This window comes from Macaca nemestrina, chromosome 3 (assembly GCF_043159975.1).
Source record: "Macaca nemestrina isolate mMacNem1 chromosome 3, mMacNem.hap1, whole genome shotgun sequence".
NCBI classification, from domain to species: Eukaryota; Metazoa; Chordata; class Mammalia; order Primates; family Cercopithecidae; genus Macaca; species Macaca nemestrina.
Window position 1 is genome coordinate 186,920,095 of NC_092127.1, and position 18,672 is coordinate 186,938,766.

At 44.1% G+C, this 18,672-nt stretch overlaps 1 protein-coding gene across 4 annotated transcripts in view; it reads left to right on the plus strand.

Moving 5' to 3' along the window:
• The window catches only part of LOC105487952 (cytokine dependent hematopoietic cell linker), a 246,312-nt gene that overhangs the window by 125,663 nt on the left and 101,977 nt on the right, over window positions 1–18,672 (plus strand). For all 4 annotated transcript variants that reach the window (XM_071093866.1, XM_011751612.2, XM_071093865.1 and 1 more), the window contains exon 3: window positions 10,868–10,939. In XM_071093866.1, the coding sequence (XP_070949967.1) occupies window positions 10,868–10,939 (72 nt within the window). The remainder of the gene's footprint in view (window positions 1–10,867; window positions 10,940–18,672) is intronic.

Sequence of the window (18,672 nt, forward strand, 5' to 3'; positions counted from 1 at the left end):
TTTTTTGGCCACATGGGGATACCACAGGGAAACAGCTCTCTGCAAATCAGGAAACAGGCTCTCACCAGACGCCAATTCTAAGAGTAGCTTGATCTTGGACTTCTCAGCCTGCAGAGCTATGAGGGATAAATATTTGTTATTTGAGCCCCCCAGCCTATGATAATTTGTTATAGCAGCCCAAACTGACTCAGACAAGGCCTAATACAATCCCCAGCCCACAGAGGCTACTTAATGCATAGTTGACTTGAGGATAACATGAGGGTTTTCTTCCCGATTTCAACACAGTTCAGTAAAGAATTTTCGTCATTGTTAAGGAGTTGGTTCCCATGACCCAGACACAGAGCCTTTTAGGAATAGTCAACAAGGATGCAAAACGAGAGGCATGGGGTTCAGGTTGAAGCTGGGGGCTCAGAAAACACAGCTGTTATTCACTAAGGAGAGAGCAAGCATCATTCTAGTTCACAGAGGAAACGTGTTACATCCGCGTAGAAGCATTTGGGCAAGATTATTGGAAAGGATGGCATCTGCACTGGTACCCGAAGACCAAGGAGAGTTGGAGGATATAGAGATGGGAGAAGAGGAGGAGAAGAGAGGGAATGGGCCTAGCAGGCCGAGGAGACTACATGAGCAAATTGCATCTCAACTTGCTATATTTCAGCTGAGCAGGAAGTTCAGTTTGCATGGATTGTAGGTTGAAAAACAAAATTGAAGAGTTGAAATGATAACTAAGATAAAATTGTAAAAGATCTTTGAGTGGAAAGTGATTAGCGTCAAGGAGATCAATGAAGGAATTCTTGCAGGGGTCCGGGAGAAAGATCAAGAGGCTTTGGTAAGCACAGGACACTCCAAGTTCTCATGTCCTGTTACATATGCACATCTCTCCGAGTATATGGATTTTTTGAGACTCTTCTACTAGACTTTCAACTGCTAATGATTCAGCACTTTTATTCCTCTCTGTTTAACACAGGGACAGAAAAGTGCTCAGGATATTTTTGATGATTATCCACCATGGACAACATCAAACAGCCTTACCCTCTGATTTTACAGACGCAATAACCAGGGCTTATAGTTATGAATGGTTAAGTAATTTAGCTGAGTGACACAATAGTTGATAAAATAATTAGGGCTCAAACCTGAATCACACAGCCAAGCTCTCAGTCCCATTCAGCTGACTGTCCCTGGACTCATTGTCCAGGATTGTGGCTGAAAACACCATAAATGGGAGGCACTGACAAGATGTATAGGACCCTCTGAGCAAGGTCCCTAACGCTGCAGCTGCTTCAGAATAGAAGCTTGTCTTACATTTGAGGCATTTTCCTAACTTTGTGCTACAGACATATTGCTAGGCAGGACAAAAACAGCCTCCAAATTTGGTGGGTTGTGTTTCCTGGCGTGCAGTGGCACAAGGAGATACAGTACTTTATAGGATTCCAGTCTCTGAGCAGGGTTCGCAATCATGCCTTATCATCAGTGTCTGCTTCCCAGCAAATGAAGCTTCCTGCAAGATAGCGAGGCATGGGTTCATTGCAACAACCCAGATCAGGAGAGAGATTGTACTGTGGCCAAATGATAGATAACAAGACCCACTGTGTCTTCATTGGCAGCTCAAACTCCAGTATGACTCAGATAGGGGAAAAGAGAGCATGCCACGGTGGGGCAACGGCAACCTATTAGGACCTTCCCACCTGTCCTTGTTCTTACCAGAAACCAGCTGAAAGCCTTGCTCAACTCCTGTGAGATCCATCAGCAAAGAAACTCTTATGGGTGCACCTTTTCCCCCATTCCTCAGACACCCAGTGTGGCCTAGAATGGACTACCAGTCATCAACAGAATCTGTTCATTGAAGTGACAGGTTTTAAACCAAGATATGTCCAACTATAGGACCCAAATGGCTAGAGCCCTGAGCCATGGTTTTCTCATCTGTTAACATGAGGACAACATATGTATCTAATTTAAGAGATTGTGATGATTAAATCAACTCACCCAGGGCAGTACCTGCAACAACCTAGATGCTTACTACCTGTTAAAAACATTTTTTTTCTGCTGTATCTGTCAAGAGGCAGATACAATGACTACATCTTTATGATGTGTATTAGTCAGAGCTCTATAGAAAAGCAGAATCAACTCTGTGTGTGTGTGTGTGTGTGTGTGTGTGTGTGTGTGTGTGTAGTCATGCACCATATAACATTTAGGTAACTGAAGGGCCTCCTATATGATAGTGACCCCATAAGATGATAATGGAGCTGCAAACTTCCTATCACCTAGTAATGCTGCAGCTGCTGTAACATTGTAATGCCACACATTACTCACGTGTTTGTGATGATGCTGGTGTAAAAAAAACTGTGCTGCCAGCATATAAAAGCATAGCACATACAATTACGTAAGGTACACAATACTTAGTAATCATAAATGGCTACGTTACCGGTTTATGTATTTACTAGACTATACTTGTTATTGTTATTTTAGAGTGTGCTCCTTTTATTTATTTTTTTTAATTAACTGCAAAACAGCCTCTGGCAGGTTCTTGAGGAGGGATTCCAGAAGAAGGCATTGTTATCACAGGAGATGACAGTTCCATACATGTCATTACCCCTGAAGACCTTCCAGTGGGACAAGGTGTTGGGGTGGCAGGCAGTGATCCCGTTGACCCTGACCCTATGCAGGCCTAGGCTAATGTGTGTGTTTCTGTCTTAATTTTTTAACAAAAATGTTTAAAAAGTAATACAAATTTTGAAAGTTTAAAATTAAATGTTTACAGAATAAGTATATAACAAGTATCTTCGTACAGCTATACCATGTGTTTTTAAGTGTTATTTCAAGAGTCAACATTTTTTAAATTGAAACATTAATCAAGTAAAACAGTTACAGTAAGCTAAGTTTAAAGAAAAAAATTTCTAAAATAAACATACAGAGTCTCCAAACATACAGTAGTGTACAGTCATGTCCTAGGCCTTCACATTCACCCACCACTCACTCACTGACTCACTCAGAGCAAATTCCAGTCCTGCAAGCTTCATTCATCCAAGGTAAGTGCCTTATACAGGTATGCCATTTTCTTTTCTTTTCTTTTTTTTTTTTTGAGACGGAGTCTTGCTGTGTCCCCAGGCTAGAGTGCAGTGGCACGATCTCAGCTCACCGCAACCTCCACCTCCGGGGTTCAAGCAATTCTCCTGCCTCAGCCTCCCGAGTAGCTGGGACTACAGGTGTGCACCACCACACTCAGCTAATTTTTGTATTTTTAGTAGAGACCGAGTTTTACCATGTTGGGCAGGATGGTCTCGATCTCCTGACTTTATGATCTACCTACATTGGCCTCCCAAAGTGCTGGGATTACAGGTGTGAGCCACTGTGCCCCACCCAGGTGTGCCAGTTTTTAATCTTTTTTAACTTATTTTTACTGTACCTGTCTATTTTTAGATATCTTTGTACTTGTAACACATGTACCATTGTGTTATAATTGTTTACAGTATTCATTACAGTAACATGCTCTTTAGGTTTGTAGCCTAGCAGCAATAGGCTATACCATATCACCCAGCTGTGCAGTAGTTCCACCATCTCAGTTTGTGTAAGTACACTCTATGATGTTCACCCAAGGACACGCTTCCCAGAACGCATTCCCATCATTAAGAGATGTGTCACTGTATATACATATGTATCCAGAGAGAGAGAGAGAGAGAAAGCAAGGGAGATTTATTTTAAGGGATTGTCTCACAAGATTTTGGGAGAAACCTGTAGGTCAGGCTGGCAGGTGGGAGATTCAGGTAAGAGTTGATGTTATAGTCTTAAAACTAAATTCCACAGGGCAATAGGCTGGAAACTCAGGCAGGCTTTGTATGGTACAGTCTCGAGGCATAATTTCTTCTTGTTCAGGAAACCCTAGTCTTCGCTATTAAGGCCTTCAGCTGATTGGAGGAGGCCCACCCACATTATGAAGCATCATCTGCTTTAGTCAGAATCTACTGATTTAAATGTTAATCATATCTAAGAAATAGCTTCACAGCAACGTCTACACTGGTGTTTGAACAAACAACTGGGCTCCATAGCCTAGCCAAGTTGACTCACAAAATTAACCATCACACCATGAAACTGCAAAGGCAGTGAATAGGTGGGGAGTAGTGATTAAATCATCTCGTTGCCAGAAATTCATTATTGGACTTCCCTCTCAAGTTTCTATGTGAAGTGTTACAAGCTCAAATTTTCAGGGGGCAGTCTCCTAATATAAAAATGTGAGATAATAGGGAATGAATGGTGGGGCTTCATGAACTTGAAAGAATAGACCCCATACACATATATTTAAACTTAAAAAAAAGCTGTAAACTTGTTACAGCTTAACAAGAAGGCTTTTTGTGCTCTTTGGTTTTTCAAGGATGGGCAGATCAAGCATATGGATGTTGACTGGCATGTAGGCCGTGGTGCATCACGACCCCAGAACCTTCACTTAGTTGCTCAAGGAGAGTGCTAAAAATCTCCTCGGCTTAGAAGAAGCATGTGCAGGAACATGCAACTTGAAGGAGGTTTACACCTAGCACCCTTACAGCTTAGGGACCAAATGGAATGAACAAAATGGACATCGATCACTTGGCTACAGTTCTAGAACTGCAGCTTTGCCTCTCTGTAATCGAGTAAGCCACATTTCTGACCTGGCTGAAATATTTCAATTACCAACTGCCCTTCTTGATGCTACTGGTTGTTCAACTATGATATCCTTTAGTCATTTGGGGTAAGAATTGGGCCCTAGAGAATAAATATAATCATGAACATGCAATCAATATATAAGGAAGGTGCTACACCCCTGCTCTTCCCCATGTGTAAAATGGGAATCAGACTCACTGAATAGCTTGTTCAGTTGGCAAAGCTGCATTCATATCCAATCTACTCGCTCCCAGAGGACACTTGCCCTCAGGATAACTCCTGCCTTCAGCTCATCCGTTCTCCTTCTTTCTGCTCCTTCTCATTCTCTTCTACTGAAAAATATAACCAAAGCCCATCTTGGCTTCTTTGGGTCCTCAAACTCACTAAATAAAAGAGTCAGAATCCAAGATGATCTTGTACTACACTCTGTCAGTCTCCATCCAGGTCTCCCTCTCAACCTTTTTTGGGAATTGCCTTGGCTGAGCAGGGTTGCCTCACCTGGAGCAGCCCACACCCACTGACTGGGCCACCCAGGGGTGCATAGACCTGGCCTTCCCACCCCAATGTGGGATGCTCAGAAGAGTCCTCATTCCCCATGGGGGCCGCTGAGGCCTCTGTTGCAACTGCATCACAGCCCACTTTTCCCTCTGCCCAGTCCTGCCTCTTTCTCTTCCCTCCACAGGGGTTGGTCCCAGGAGCATGCCCTAAAACACTTTCTGCATGGTCACCTCTGTCTCAGAGTCTGCTTCCTCAGGAGCCCAACCTGTGGCAGTTCCTGAGGAGATGGAACATGTGCTGAACATGAGGCAAAAAAAATTCAGCAGGATGGTGATAGAATAGGACTGGACTCATAGGATTGTTAGGAGGATTAAATGGATTAATATCTTGTGAAAAGCAAACAATGACCAGTTAGGTGAAAATCTTATATATAAATTTCTTGCAGTTCTGATTTTCATTATAACGATAGTGTTGTACCTTATTACTATTATTCATGATGTTTGTGCCAAAAATCAAACTGTATAAAACCTTGAAAGAGAATTGTGACTTAAGAGCAATTTTAGTGATTTCTCAGCAGCCTGCAAGCTCACTCTGAGTGTCTAGAATGAGAAGCTTCTGGAAAAATCAGAACTGAAGTTAAAAGTCCATTGAGAGAAGTGTAGTTTTACAACAGAAGAATGGCAGTCCTTTCTGTGCTGGTCAGACTGCACCTGCCATATTGGGTGTAGCTGGGAGTATCTCACTGTAAAGGTGAGAAATTAGAGGGGAATGACCAAGATGGGATGGAGAAGATGTCTTTAACTCTTGGAGTAGCCTTCCTGTACTTACTCTCCACCGTCAACTCGCCGTGTCATCCATCTGGCAATTCAACCCCTCACTGGTTGTCACCACCTAGTGAAAGCCTTCCTTGACTATACCATCACTTAAGTATTTGACCAGCTTCTCCCTCCTTTTTCTTCTAGACCATAGGTACATTTTTTATCATTGTGCCTATAGCATTGCTCGTGTTTGGATGTGAGTCTGATTCATTTCTTCGTCTCTTGGGACAGATGAGATGTTCAGTGCATGTCTTTTCCTGCGGCTGCCATAACAAATTGCCACAAACATACGTACTGACTGAATACAACAGAGATTTACTCTCACCGTTCTGGAGCCCGGAAGTCTGAAATCAACGTTTAGCTAGGGCCGTGCTCCCTCCCATGCCTCTAGGGGAGAGTTCTTTCCTGCCTCTTCCAGCTTTTAGTGGCTCCAGGTGTTCCTTGATTTGTAGCAGCATCACTCCAATCTCCGCCATCTTCACATGGGTCTTTTCCGCAGCCTCCTCATAGAAGAACACCTTGCATTGTATTTAGAGCCCACTTTAACCCAAGATCATCTGATCTCAATATCCTTAGCTTAGTTACATTGTTAAAGACGTTTTTCCCAAATAAGGTCACATGTACAGTTTTTGGGTAGACATACACCTTGGTACACATTGTTAAACCCACATATCATTTCAACTACACTGAATTGGCTTCTATTAGGTCTACATGAAAAGTAATGAGGGTCTGCAAAGGGCAGTTTCAGAGGGGAAATAAGATAGGGAAAAGGCAAGGAAAATGTGAGGGAGGACTAGATGGGTGTCATTGACCGGTCATGCAGGAGGGAGATGCAGAAAGGGAAAAGGAAATCAAAGATCACTGCCAAGTATTGGACCTGAAGGTGCTGGAAGGGGGCTAAAGCAGAGAGACTGGAGTGCGTAGGGTGATGTGCTCTGTTTCGGCAGAAGATGAAGTGATTGCAAGAACAATTATTTGGTTGGCCCACTGATGTTCTGTGCCTCAGTTTCCCCACAAGCCTATGGCACTTCCGGCTTTTCCAGGATGTGCTGAGCTCCTGGTGCAATCAATTAGCCTGTGTTGTTTCCCCGGAGGACGCTTGACCAGAGTCCGTGACAAGCAAATCGAGCAGCAGTTTAAAAAGCTTTATGTGATTCATTTCACTAGGTGGGTGGGATGGGCTGAGTGGACCGGAAATGCAGCTGGCCCCAAATGTTTGAGGCCTTGTAAAATGATGTGCGTCTACTTAGGAGACTAGTAAATGGTACTGTCCTCCCCAGGTGCGATAGCCAACTTGGGAACCTTGAGCATCTCCTTTCAGGGTCCGATCTCAATTCAATGCAAAACAAACAATTTTGCCCTATTATGCGTAACATTCTTTAATAACATTTTCTGTTATTACATTCTGATATGTTGAGAGTTTATAAATCTTTCACCATTCTATATTTTTTAAAAGTATATCTAAAATCTCAACACTTAGGATTCAGATTTAGGGCAGGGAGACCTGGTAATGCTTGTTGCTCTTTGTAAGCAGTTTACAAACAGGCTTTAACCACTTACTGTCTAGGTAGATGGCTCTTTATTTTCCAGCCTTGTTAATATTTTCCTTCAATAATCCACTGTAGGAAGAACAGCTCCTGCTCCCCATTCCCCATTCTCCCCACCTTCTTTCCTTCTCTCTCATGTGTCCCTTAGTTGCTTCCAGCTGGGCCTGCTCTGACTTCCTTTGCAACATAGCTGACACACACTCTCCAGGAGACGGGCGAACTGATGCATAGCCCTGGTTCTACTCCCAACTAGCCTGGCCACCTGGAACTAAATCTCCTCCACTCTAGGGCCCCGTTTCCTCATCTGTAGCATGGAGCTGAGAAGAATGCCTGCCTATTTGCTACTCAGGCTTGATGCAAACATGAAATAAAAAGAGAGTTTGAGTTCAGCTCTCTTCTTAAAGTTAAAAAGGCCAAAGCTGATTATCTAGAAAGGTCAGAGGTAGTTCCCAGTCTTCTGGGTTCTTGAGGCACCTGGGAAGAAGTTGAGAAATTCTCACACTCTATCCCATACTCCTAAAATTGGCCTGGTTAAAGCCATTTAGGCAACTGTTATATGGGCTGTCAGAGCACAGAAATAGTGCCCATAACCTAGAGACACGATGAAACTGAGGGCTCTTCTCATTGCAGGGATAGGTCAGAATTCCTCTGGTATCAGAGAGAGTCAAAGGACTCTATCCAATTAACGACATGGCTTGCTATTGTGTATAAGCCCAGACTCGCAGGCCATTTATGTATTTGTATCTAGGTATCTATTCATTATCTTACAAACATTCCTGCAAGCATGCAGGGTCAGTTATCCAGTGTTCTAGGAGAGAAAAAGATGCCCAGGCTACAACCTACCCTTGCAAGGCTCCAGTGCAAGGGGACACGGACAGGTACATGTATAATGAATGCATGTACAGGGCATTTAACAATATTTGATTGTTTACTTGCTTATGGCTTGGCTCCCTAAATACACTAAAAGCTCCAGGAAGCAGTCTTCATCTATTCTTTAATTACTATACCCTATTGCCTAGTGCATTGCCTGATAAGGAATAAACCCAATAACTATTTGTTGAGTAAATGAATGATTGGACTCATGAACAAACGAAATGAATGGCAATAGAGAGGTATGCAAATGTACCAGAGGGACTCAAAGTGGAAGCAGCAAGGAAGAATTCATAGGGAAGTAATATTTGAACTTGACCTTGAAGAATGAAAAGCATTTTTCCAGGCCCAGAGGAGGCAAAAAGAATAATTAGATCAATGATATGGGAGCATTAAGGAAAAAAAAGGTCTGGCCCAGAGGCCACAGTGTGGGATGACCTGGCAGAGAGAGACGGTAGCAGGAAATAAAGAAGCAACAGAAATGGGATTCCAGGCCACTGGGGCAGGAAACTTAGCTACCGTGGTTAAGAGTTTGGGTTTTCTCTTTCAGGAATAGAGAACTGATGAGGATTCTCAAGGAGGTGACTTGATAATATTCTGCTATTAATAATTACAAAGGTTGTTCTTGCTGCAGTTTGGTGTATGGATTGGAACCCCGGAGGCCAGGAAAGAAGTTGGGGTAGATGCTGGAAGTCAGCCTAGAGATACTGAAAGCAGAAGTAAGGCTGAATATATTAAATAGCTCAAGAAAGTGACAAAGAAGAGATAGAGTCAGGAGGCATTTGGGGACTCTGACTGTTAGGATCTGGTGACAGATTAGGATGATAGCAATGATAGAGGGGGAGGGGTGGGAAGACTCAAGCTTAGCACCCAGGCTACTGGTTTGGAAACCATGTGAGCAATGGATTCTCTCACTAGGAAAAAGTCCTGTGCCTGCTGGAGAATAACCAATTAGAAAGATCCAGAAAATATTTCAGTGTTCATGCCTGGAACTTAGTAGAGAAGTCAGAGTGCAGATGGAAATTTGCGAATTCAGCTGTATTTAGATAGAAAAAAATGAATAATGAAATATGTGAAATAGTATAATAATGAAATTTTAAAATAAAAAATGGAAAAATGAAATTAATGATAATGAAATAAGCCATCATCTTTCTAGATGGTCAGTATACACAGTAACAAAATATACCCAAACAACTCACAGATTTTTAAATGTATTACGTTCTATTCTATGGGCTACAGGCAAAGTCCAAGATGAAGAGAGAGCCTGAAGTCATCCTGAAGTATTTCCTGGACTTCTTTAGTTTTGTGTGTCCCTGTATGAGTGTCCACTCAGCTGCTCGGTGGACCAGGCACTGACCCAGGCCCTGGGGACGCTAAGTCCTGCAAATCTCTGCTTTAGTGGAGATGGAAGTTGAACAGTCAGATGTGAACACACGTTACCTGTTAAAACAGAAGTAAAATTAAAACTCAGGCAAGTGCTGTGAAGGAGCGAGTCTGAGAGGTCAAAGAGGATTCTCTGAGGAGGTAGCACTTGAGCTGAGTTCGGAAGTAAGAGTTGCCATTAATAAGAAGGAAGACAAGGGCATCTGAGAAAGGGGGAACGGTACCTGAAAGGGCCCCGTGGGAGGGAGCAGAGAAAGTCCAAGGATCAGGAAGAGGCAAATTTGCTCCAAGTGGAACTGGGAGGACAAACAGGGTAGCTGAGCTAAGGAGGCCATTGTCAGGAGCATTTGTGGAGGAAAAAAATCACCAGTTAGTGTTTGATAGAGCTCACGAAATGCCTGCAAAAGAAAGGAAAGTGTAGGAAACTTGGCTGATTAAATGAACTAGGAATGTATAACAATGATGCTTTATGACACTGAATGTATTTAATGAATGTTAGCAAATTAACTCAATGAAAAATAAGTTAATCTCTTCACAGAAAATGCCTTAGCAAACTGCCTAAATGATATGGGAGCTCAATAAATATTACTTGAATCAGAGTTGCTATTGCTAAATAGTCTGTCTTCCCACGTTGGATAATGTTTACTAGATTTTTATGAAATTCAACAAACATAGGAAAGCATCTGAGACATTGCCTGGTTTATGGTTGCTGTCCCTCAAATTTCTTAACAGCCTCTCATCAACCATGTGGCAAAAGTACGATATTCTTCATTTTACAGAGGAGACAGATACTGGCAGAGCTTGAGGACGGTACCAAGGTCACCCTGCTGATGAGGGAGAGGCAGCCCACATGCTTGTCTTGACTGGGCACTTCTTCTGCCCCACACTACTGTTTCCTGTAAAATAAAGCTCTTACATTTAAAAATTAAGTAATTGGATTACTTTAAACACAGATTTTCTTTAACCCTAGCGGTAATGCAAAGAGAGATTCAGAATTATGTGTGAGACATAATTACTTAAATCTGACTGGGTGGTTGTTTCTATGAATGAATGCACTTAATTAATTTTCCCCTAGCTTCTTGCTATTTCCCAGCTATAATTTATTTTCTTTCGTCCCAGGGGCAATAGAAGGACAACTAAAGAAGGAACCAATGATTTGAAATTCCAGAACTTCAGTCTGCCAAAAAACAGGTCAGAATATTTCCTTGTTTATTAACAGAGGAGTGAAAATGTTAATTCTGTAACAAATAAGCTGACCATCACACACACGGAAATTGTCAATGTGATGGAAAGACCTGTAGTGACTTAGAGGTCAGACAGAGACCAAGGTACAGGAGAAGGGGCTTGGCTGGGGTTGAGCAGCCAGAAGGTGTGTGATACACAGCGAGGCTGAGAAGCCCCCACCTCCGCAGCTCTGCAGGCCAGGCCTCCTTCCACCCACCCCTCCCAGGTCTCCAAACAAGCCCAGAGAGAGCCAGTGATGGGGAGGCTTCTCTTCCTCTGCCAGTGAATGATTTGAATGATGGATCATGGATCCGGCCACAAGTTTACCTTGGAGTCTCACAGCAAGCAGACAAGAGACAGCCAAGTGCTTACATTGCTATTTCCTTTGTCCTTCGATTGAGAATAACGTTTGCTGAGCAGTGATGGCATCAAAACTTGCACAGGCTACTGAAAATGCAGAGACCAAAGACAAAGTGTCTCCCTCAAGGAGCTCACAGACTAGTCAAAAATCTCAGAATGGAGTGCTAACTTGATTGAATGACTGACAAGAGACAAGACCTAAAGTCAAATCCAGCTGTGCACCGCCCAGCCCTGCCCAGCAGACTAAACCTGGGCCACATCCTCATGTGCAGAACTGTCTCTCTGATGCTCAGGTGGGACTCCCTGGCCAAGCATTCCTGTGGGTGGCTTCTGTTCCTAGAGGTACCCAAGGGTCCTTACAAGTTATATCAATCCTCATATCCCAATTCAAGTCCATCCAACAAACATCCTTCATTCCCTACTATGTGCCAGACACTATAAGCAGTCTTGAAATTCTAAAACGTTCTGGAATAAATAGTTCTCCTAAGCAGAGTAAATGAATGCTGGTAAGATGATAGAATACTTGAGGTGTTTTGCAGAACCACTTTGAGTAGAGGGAAATTTGTGCCTGTTCTCAGACTTCTTCAATGTTTACATTAAATACATTTGAATAATGCATTTTAAGTCCATTTTCCTTATTTCTTGACAATAGCAAGAGATGGGAGATGGAAGGTTTAGAAGCCCTCCTTCAAATGGAGAGGGATGAAGCAATTACATACATCAAAGTAATATTTACAGTTACATTTGGAGGAAAAAAGACAGAGAGAGAAGAGCAGTGCTTTTTTCTGAAGCAAATTATTTCAAAATGTGTCATAGCATGCTCAAGATATATTAAAAAGAGCAACAGATGATGTTTTTGCAACCTGTTCTAAACTATTTATAAACCTAAATTTAAAAAATCTATAGACATACAAATCTCTATACCACTGCATATTTTATAATGAATGCATTATATGAATATAAACTACTATTTGAGATATATAAATCAACTAAAAATGTCTGAAAACTACAAATTTGTATCTACCATCTTCCTTGGTAAAAATTATAATTATCAATATTTGATGAGAAGGTAAGAAAGAAGTTACTTATGGGCAGCATTGCAGTGTAGAATGAGTCCATTGGATAGGGATTTCAATCTCAGCTGACCTACTTATTAGCTGTGTGGCCTCAGACAAGCCTCTTTTTCCATTCCGACACATCCTGTGTTTTAGAAGTGATATCTGAAGCCGAGCGTGGTGGCTCATGCCTGTAATCCCAGCAATCTGGGAGGCCAAGGCAGGCGGATCATCTGAGGTTGGGAGTTCGAGACCACTGACCAACATGAAGAAACCCCATCTCTACTAAAAATACAAAATTAGCCGGGCGTGGTAGTGCATGCCTGTAATCTGAGCTACTTGGGAGGCTGAGGCAGGAGAATCACTTGAACCCGGTAGGCGGAGGTTGCGGTGAGTCAAGATCAAGCCATTGCACTCCAGCCTGGGCAACAAGAGTAAAACTCCATCTCAAAAAGAAAAAAAAAAAAAAAAGAAATGGTATTTGAAAAAGTAGACTCTGTTGTTCATTATTGAATCTCTTGAGCCTTCCTGTGTCCACAGAATAAATGGATGACCTCTGAGGTGTGCTGGGAATAGAGTAGGTTCTCATTAAATAATGTGGGCTAATAGTCACTGAGTGGTCACTGTGTGCTAGGTGCTGTTCTAAGAGCTAATAGGTAACCCTTCCTGGATCCCAACAATTACACTCTTATTAGTTTCCTGTAACAGCCCAGAGAGGGTGAATAACTTCCCTTGAGGCTCAGTGGCTAGTTGTGAGACGGTAAATGGCAGCTGTAATTATTACTAATATCAACAACCCTGGTGCTCCCCATCACTGCCCTCATGCTAGGTTGAGGGTGGGAGTTAACTCTCCTGCAGGCCCCGACAGCCCAACCACCCCAAGTTCAAAAGTGCCTTGATCTCCTGGTAATAAACAAAGCAAAACACCAAGTTGAGTGCTGGACCCCACTTGGATGATACGGCCTGGGAGGATCTCCAAGAAAAATACATATCACATCCACATTCATTATCCATGATCTGTCTACAATATTGAAATGAATGTGTTTTATAGCATCTCACTAAATCCCCAATACCCACTTTTATTTTGTACTGTTTCCTCATGTCCATAGTGAAAGAAAAACACCAACTGATGTTTCTCAATTAAATCCAAACTCCCTCAATAACTGAGCGCCCGATGTGCGCCAGAACCTTGGCATCCAATGTGCACCAAAATCCTCTGAAGTAGGCATTCATATTCCCATTTACGATAGGGAAAAATAGTCTGAGGGAGGTTATATGTTTTTGTCACAGTCCCAGTAGAAAGGGGTACCAGTTGGATTTGAATTCAGAGTCTAGCTTCAAGTCAAGTGGCATTTCTGGGATTTTTTTGGTTTGGTTTGGTTTGGTTTGGTTTTGAGATAGTTTCACTCTTGTTGCCCAGGCTGGAATGCAATGGCACAATCTCAGCTCACCGCAACCTCCACCTCCCAGGTTCAAACGATTCTCCTGCCTCAGCCCCACAAGTAGCTGGGATTACAGGCGTGTGCCAACACGTCCAGCTAATTTTGTATTTTTAGTAGAGATGGGTTTCTCCAAGTTGGTCAGGCTAGTCTCGAACTCCCAACCTCAGGTGATCTGCCTGCCTTGGCCTCCCAAAATGCTGAGATTACAGGTGTGGGCCACCCACCGTGCCCAGCTCTGGGTTCTAAGTGATCAAAACTTTCTTATGTATATGTATATATATGTATATGTATATTCTTATTTATATGTATATGTCAGCATATACATATGAATGTAGATTTCTATTCTGATGAGTCACTAATCTGCTCCTGTCAAGTCTCCCCACCATGAGGAAGGGGCATGTGCCCAGCCCTTCTGGAAAGCACAGCCACATTTACATCAGGGAGGCCTGGTAGCTGCGGTTCCTAGAGCGAGGGCCTGGGACCAGCAGCTTCAGCATCATCTGGGAACTTAGCATTGCTGATTCCCAGACTCTGGCCTACTGCACCAGAAGGGCAAGTGTTGGAGCCCAGGCACTCGTATTGAAATAAGCCCTCCCTGGGGGTGCCAGTGTTTGCTCAAGTTAGAGAACCTCGGATGGAAGCATGGTTACCAGGAGTGTAAGCTTCCAAGTGGCCTGAGAGGCCCCTGGGCTTGAATTCCGCTCTGCCCCTACTCACTGAGTGACAGTGAGTGGGGTGGAGGGAGGAAGATGGGAGGCAGAGGGTGGGGGGAGATTGGAAAAATGGTGGATGCAGGAGCTGTTTCCCCACTGGGGAAATGTCTGACTCCTTCCATTAACCTCCTTAAGTTCTCTTTGTTGGGCACTGGAAAAATCAAAGATGAACGAGACATAGTCCCTGACACCAGCATGCTCAGTATCTGGTGGGAAGCAGAAGAATGGGTGTGGAACTATAAAGTACATACATAACAGATCATAAGCCCGTGCCATGCACCATGGCAGACACAGACGCAGGCCCTAGGGAACAGGAGGTACACAGGATCAACCAGGGAGCTGAAGGGCTTGCCAAGTCCTCTCTCTAGTGAGCAGCGGCACCAAGGTTCTAATCCATGTCTTCACTTTCCAAGCACTAGTCTCCTTTCCTTCCTTTACTCTTGGCAGCGCTGCTAGGACAGTGTCAGCACACTATCCATATTCAGACCCTTCCCATTCGTCACCTCCTCGGCTATGGAGTTCTTCCTTTCTGCCACTAGCACCCGCAGCAATAGTTAGATCCAGGGGGGCAAAGTGCAGGCAGCCGTAATTTCTCAGGGCCCGTGAGGCCCAGTCGTCATCCTTTGGAGACTGGAGTCCTCTTTTTGTTTTTCTGGGTTTTTTGTTGTGTTTTCTTTTGTTTTTTGAGACTGAGTCTCATGCTATCACCCAGGCTGGAGTGCAGTGGCGCTATCTCAGCTCACTGCAACCTCCACCTCCCGGGTTCAAGTGATTCTTGTGCCTCGGCCTCCTGAGTAGCTGGGATTACAGGCGCCCGCCACCACGCCCAGCAAGTTTTGTATTTTTGGTAGAGACGGGGTTTCACCATATTAGCCAGGCTGATCTCGCACTCCTGGCCTCAAGTGATCCACCCACCTCAGCCTCCCAAAGAGCTGGGATTACAGGCATGAGCCGCTGCGCCCCGCCTGGAGTCCTCTTCTATTCGGTGAACTAGGAGGCCCTCTACTGGGCCCCTTCAGCCAGGAAAGCCCAGGAGCCTGCTGGCCACAACCGCTGCCCGCTCTCCTGGCTGCTCTGGTCTGCCCCGCCTGCCCTGAGCCTCTGGAGCACTGAGAGAGCCATAAGGGTCACACTTCTCACTGTGGCCCACCTCACCATGTAGAAGGCAGAGTGCCGCCCTGAAAGGTGTCACAAGCAGAGAGCTTTGGGACAGGTCCTAGGTTCTTTCACAGAGGATGCAGAGAAGAAAATGTGGTGCTCCACTGGCTTTCTGGAAATTGTCCCCAAAGGTCTCCTACATAGTAGAGGCTCAGGCTGGGCGCTGTGGCTCACATCTGTAATCCCAACACTTTGGGAGGCTAAGATGGGCAGACCATTTGGGGTCAGGAGTTCCAGACCAGCCTGGCCAACATGGCGAAACCTGATCTCTACTAAAAATACAAAAATTAGCCAGGCATGGTAGTGGGTGCCTGTAATCCAAGATACCAGGGAGGCTGAGGCAGGAGAATCCCTTGAACCTGGGAGGCAGGGGTTACAGTGAGCTGAGATCACATCACTGCATTCCAACCTGGGCGATAGAGTGAGACTCCACCTCAAAAGAAACTAACAAACAAATAAATAAATAAACAACGGAGTAGATGCTCGAGAAACATTGGCTGACGGGGGAGGAGGAAGAAGGGAGAATCAAGGCAGAACCCTAGGGTCTTATGTTATGGATAACCCTAGGACGCTGTTGATCTGTAGTATACCGAGAGCCTCCTATAATGCCTGGCACTTACTAGATACTTAAACAGACGTGAAAAAGAAACTTTAATAGGGAAAGAAGGATAGAGAAAGGAGGAAGAAGACAGAGACCAAGTGGGGAAGTGGGGGAGGCTCAGAGAGTGGATGAAGGGATTTCAGGAGCTGCTCTGCCCACTAGAGGAATGTCTGAGCTATAACAGGTCTGGCAAATCATCCTGCTACTCTACTTGTCTGCTGCACAACCCATCAGAATGTCAAATATTTTTGTTTTCTTTTTTTTTTTTTTTGAGACGGAGTCTCGCTCTGTCGCCCAGGCTGGAGTGCAGTGGCTGGATCTCAGCTCACTGCAAGCTCCGCCTCCCTGGTTCACACCATTCTCCTGCCTCAGCCTCCCGAGTAGCTGGGACTACAGGTGCCCGCCACCTCGCCTGCCTAGTTTTTTGTATTTTTTAGTAGAGACGGGTTTTCACCATGTTAGCCAGGATGGTCTCGATCTCCTGACCTCGTGATCCACCCGTCTCGGCCTCCCAAAGTGCTGGGATTAGAGGCTTGAGCCACCGTGCCCGGCCCTGTTTTCATTTTTTAATATGCGTTGGGAGCATTATAGCTTATAGGCACAGGACTATAGCTTATACAGACATGTTTTCTGCCCTCAAAGAACTTAAAGTAAAATTGAGGAAAGGAAAAAAACACAAGTAAAGTTTTACAATATGAGATTTAAATAATAAACTAATAATTAAATGTCATCTTCTAGATTTACTAAATGCATGATTCGAGCAAGAAGTGCCACAGTGTCTCAGAGGAGGGAGGAGACCAGACAGGCCCTGGCAGGGCAGGTTCTGAGGAGGTGGGAGCCTCACTCAGCCAGGAGGGTCTTGGGGGCATGAGCTTGATGAGAGTTCTGAGCGGCACCAAACACTTCCAGCGTTTTCCCCAGGTCCCCTTTAGGGAATTGAATGCCCCAAATATTTCTTATAAAAATAAAATAGGTAAGAGGAGAATTCTTGAAACCAATCAGGAATGCCTTCTAGAAAGAATGAACCCATGGATTCACTTATTTAAAATGAGCCTTGGCCTGATTTCATCTCGGGGTGAATTTCATCTGGATTGAGAGGGGCTCTCCAATCTCTAATCTTGAAAATGTACAAGCGATTCCAGGGGAATTTAAGTGGCACTTGTGCACACACATGGAATAGGTTCCTACTACATGCTAGGCACTCCATCTGGCCTTGTCGGGATAGGACAGGTCAGCTATAGACCCAGACATGATCTGCAGTGTATCTTTGGCCCATCTCGCTTTGGGATGCCCTCTTTTCTATGCTTCCCTCTACATGCACCTGTGGCATTCATTCACTTATGCATTCACTCACTCTTACCCAGTCAGCACCATGTTGGTGTGCACATGCTCCAGGCACCGTATTAGGCACCAGGCCTCCCTTTTAGAAGCCAGAGGTTCAGGGTAGGCAGTCTGAGAATTCCAGTTGCATTCTGTTCTAGTTATGTCAGTGTGAGTTCCATTACATAGGTACCAGGAATGTGCCCAGGTAAGGAGAAGAGGGCATCGGTGGCCACATGGGAAACAAGAAAAACAGTCTGTCCAGGCCATCACTACCTATTCCCTGAAATATTATAGAGTCCACTCCTTCTCTCTCAAATCAATGCTGTGTGTTCCTATGTTACCTCTGTGAGACACAGTTCTAAGCATTCTTCACTCTTGCAAACCTCCACACGACCTCTAGGATGAGGCTTTGCTCATTCATCCCTCCAGATTCCCTACTCTCTGAGCACACTGCATTTCCAAACCATAGTCCCCACAGCTCCATGATGCAAACGCTCCACCTTTGAGTGGTGGAGACAAAGGGGAGAGATGTATTATCAGACAGGCTCGGTGGGACTCCCAAGGGGGCTAACCTCAGCTAATCCATCTGCAAAATTAAAGGGTTCATTTATGGTGTTGAATGTCCCTTTTGGCACTAGTGATATTTTACAATGGCCCTAAAATTGAGATAAAGATGCTTTCTACCAAGAACTGCTATGAGGTTTGAGTGAAATCATCTTTCTACAGTGCCCGGTTCCAGATGCAGTGCAGACATTCAACTAGAGGGAAGACGGTGATGAATGCAGAAACTTTCCATCCTTCCTTGTTTTTATCTAGATTATATTTAAAATGAGTAACTCTTAGAAGTACAAATTGTCTTTCAAAAATTAGAGAGTCTTATTCTAGAGTCGCTTTCTAATTTCAGGCGACGAACTTAAAATGAGATGTGGAGCTGAACCAGTTAATTTCAGAGGTTTGGGAGAGAGAGAGAAGGCTGGCAGTGTGAAACCACCCTTATCATTTCCCAAGGGTTTTGCTGCTGAATTCTGGACTAGTAGTCAGTGCCTGG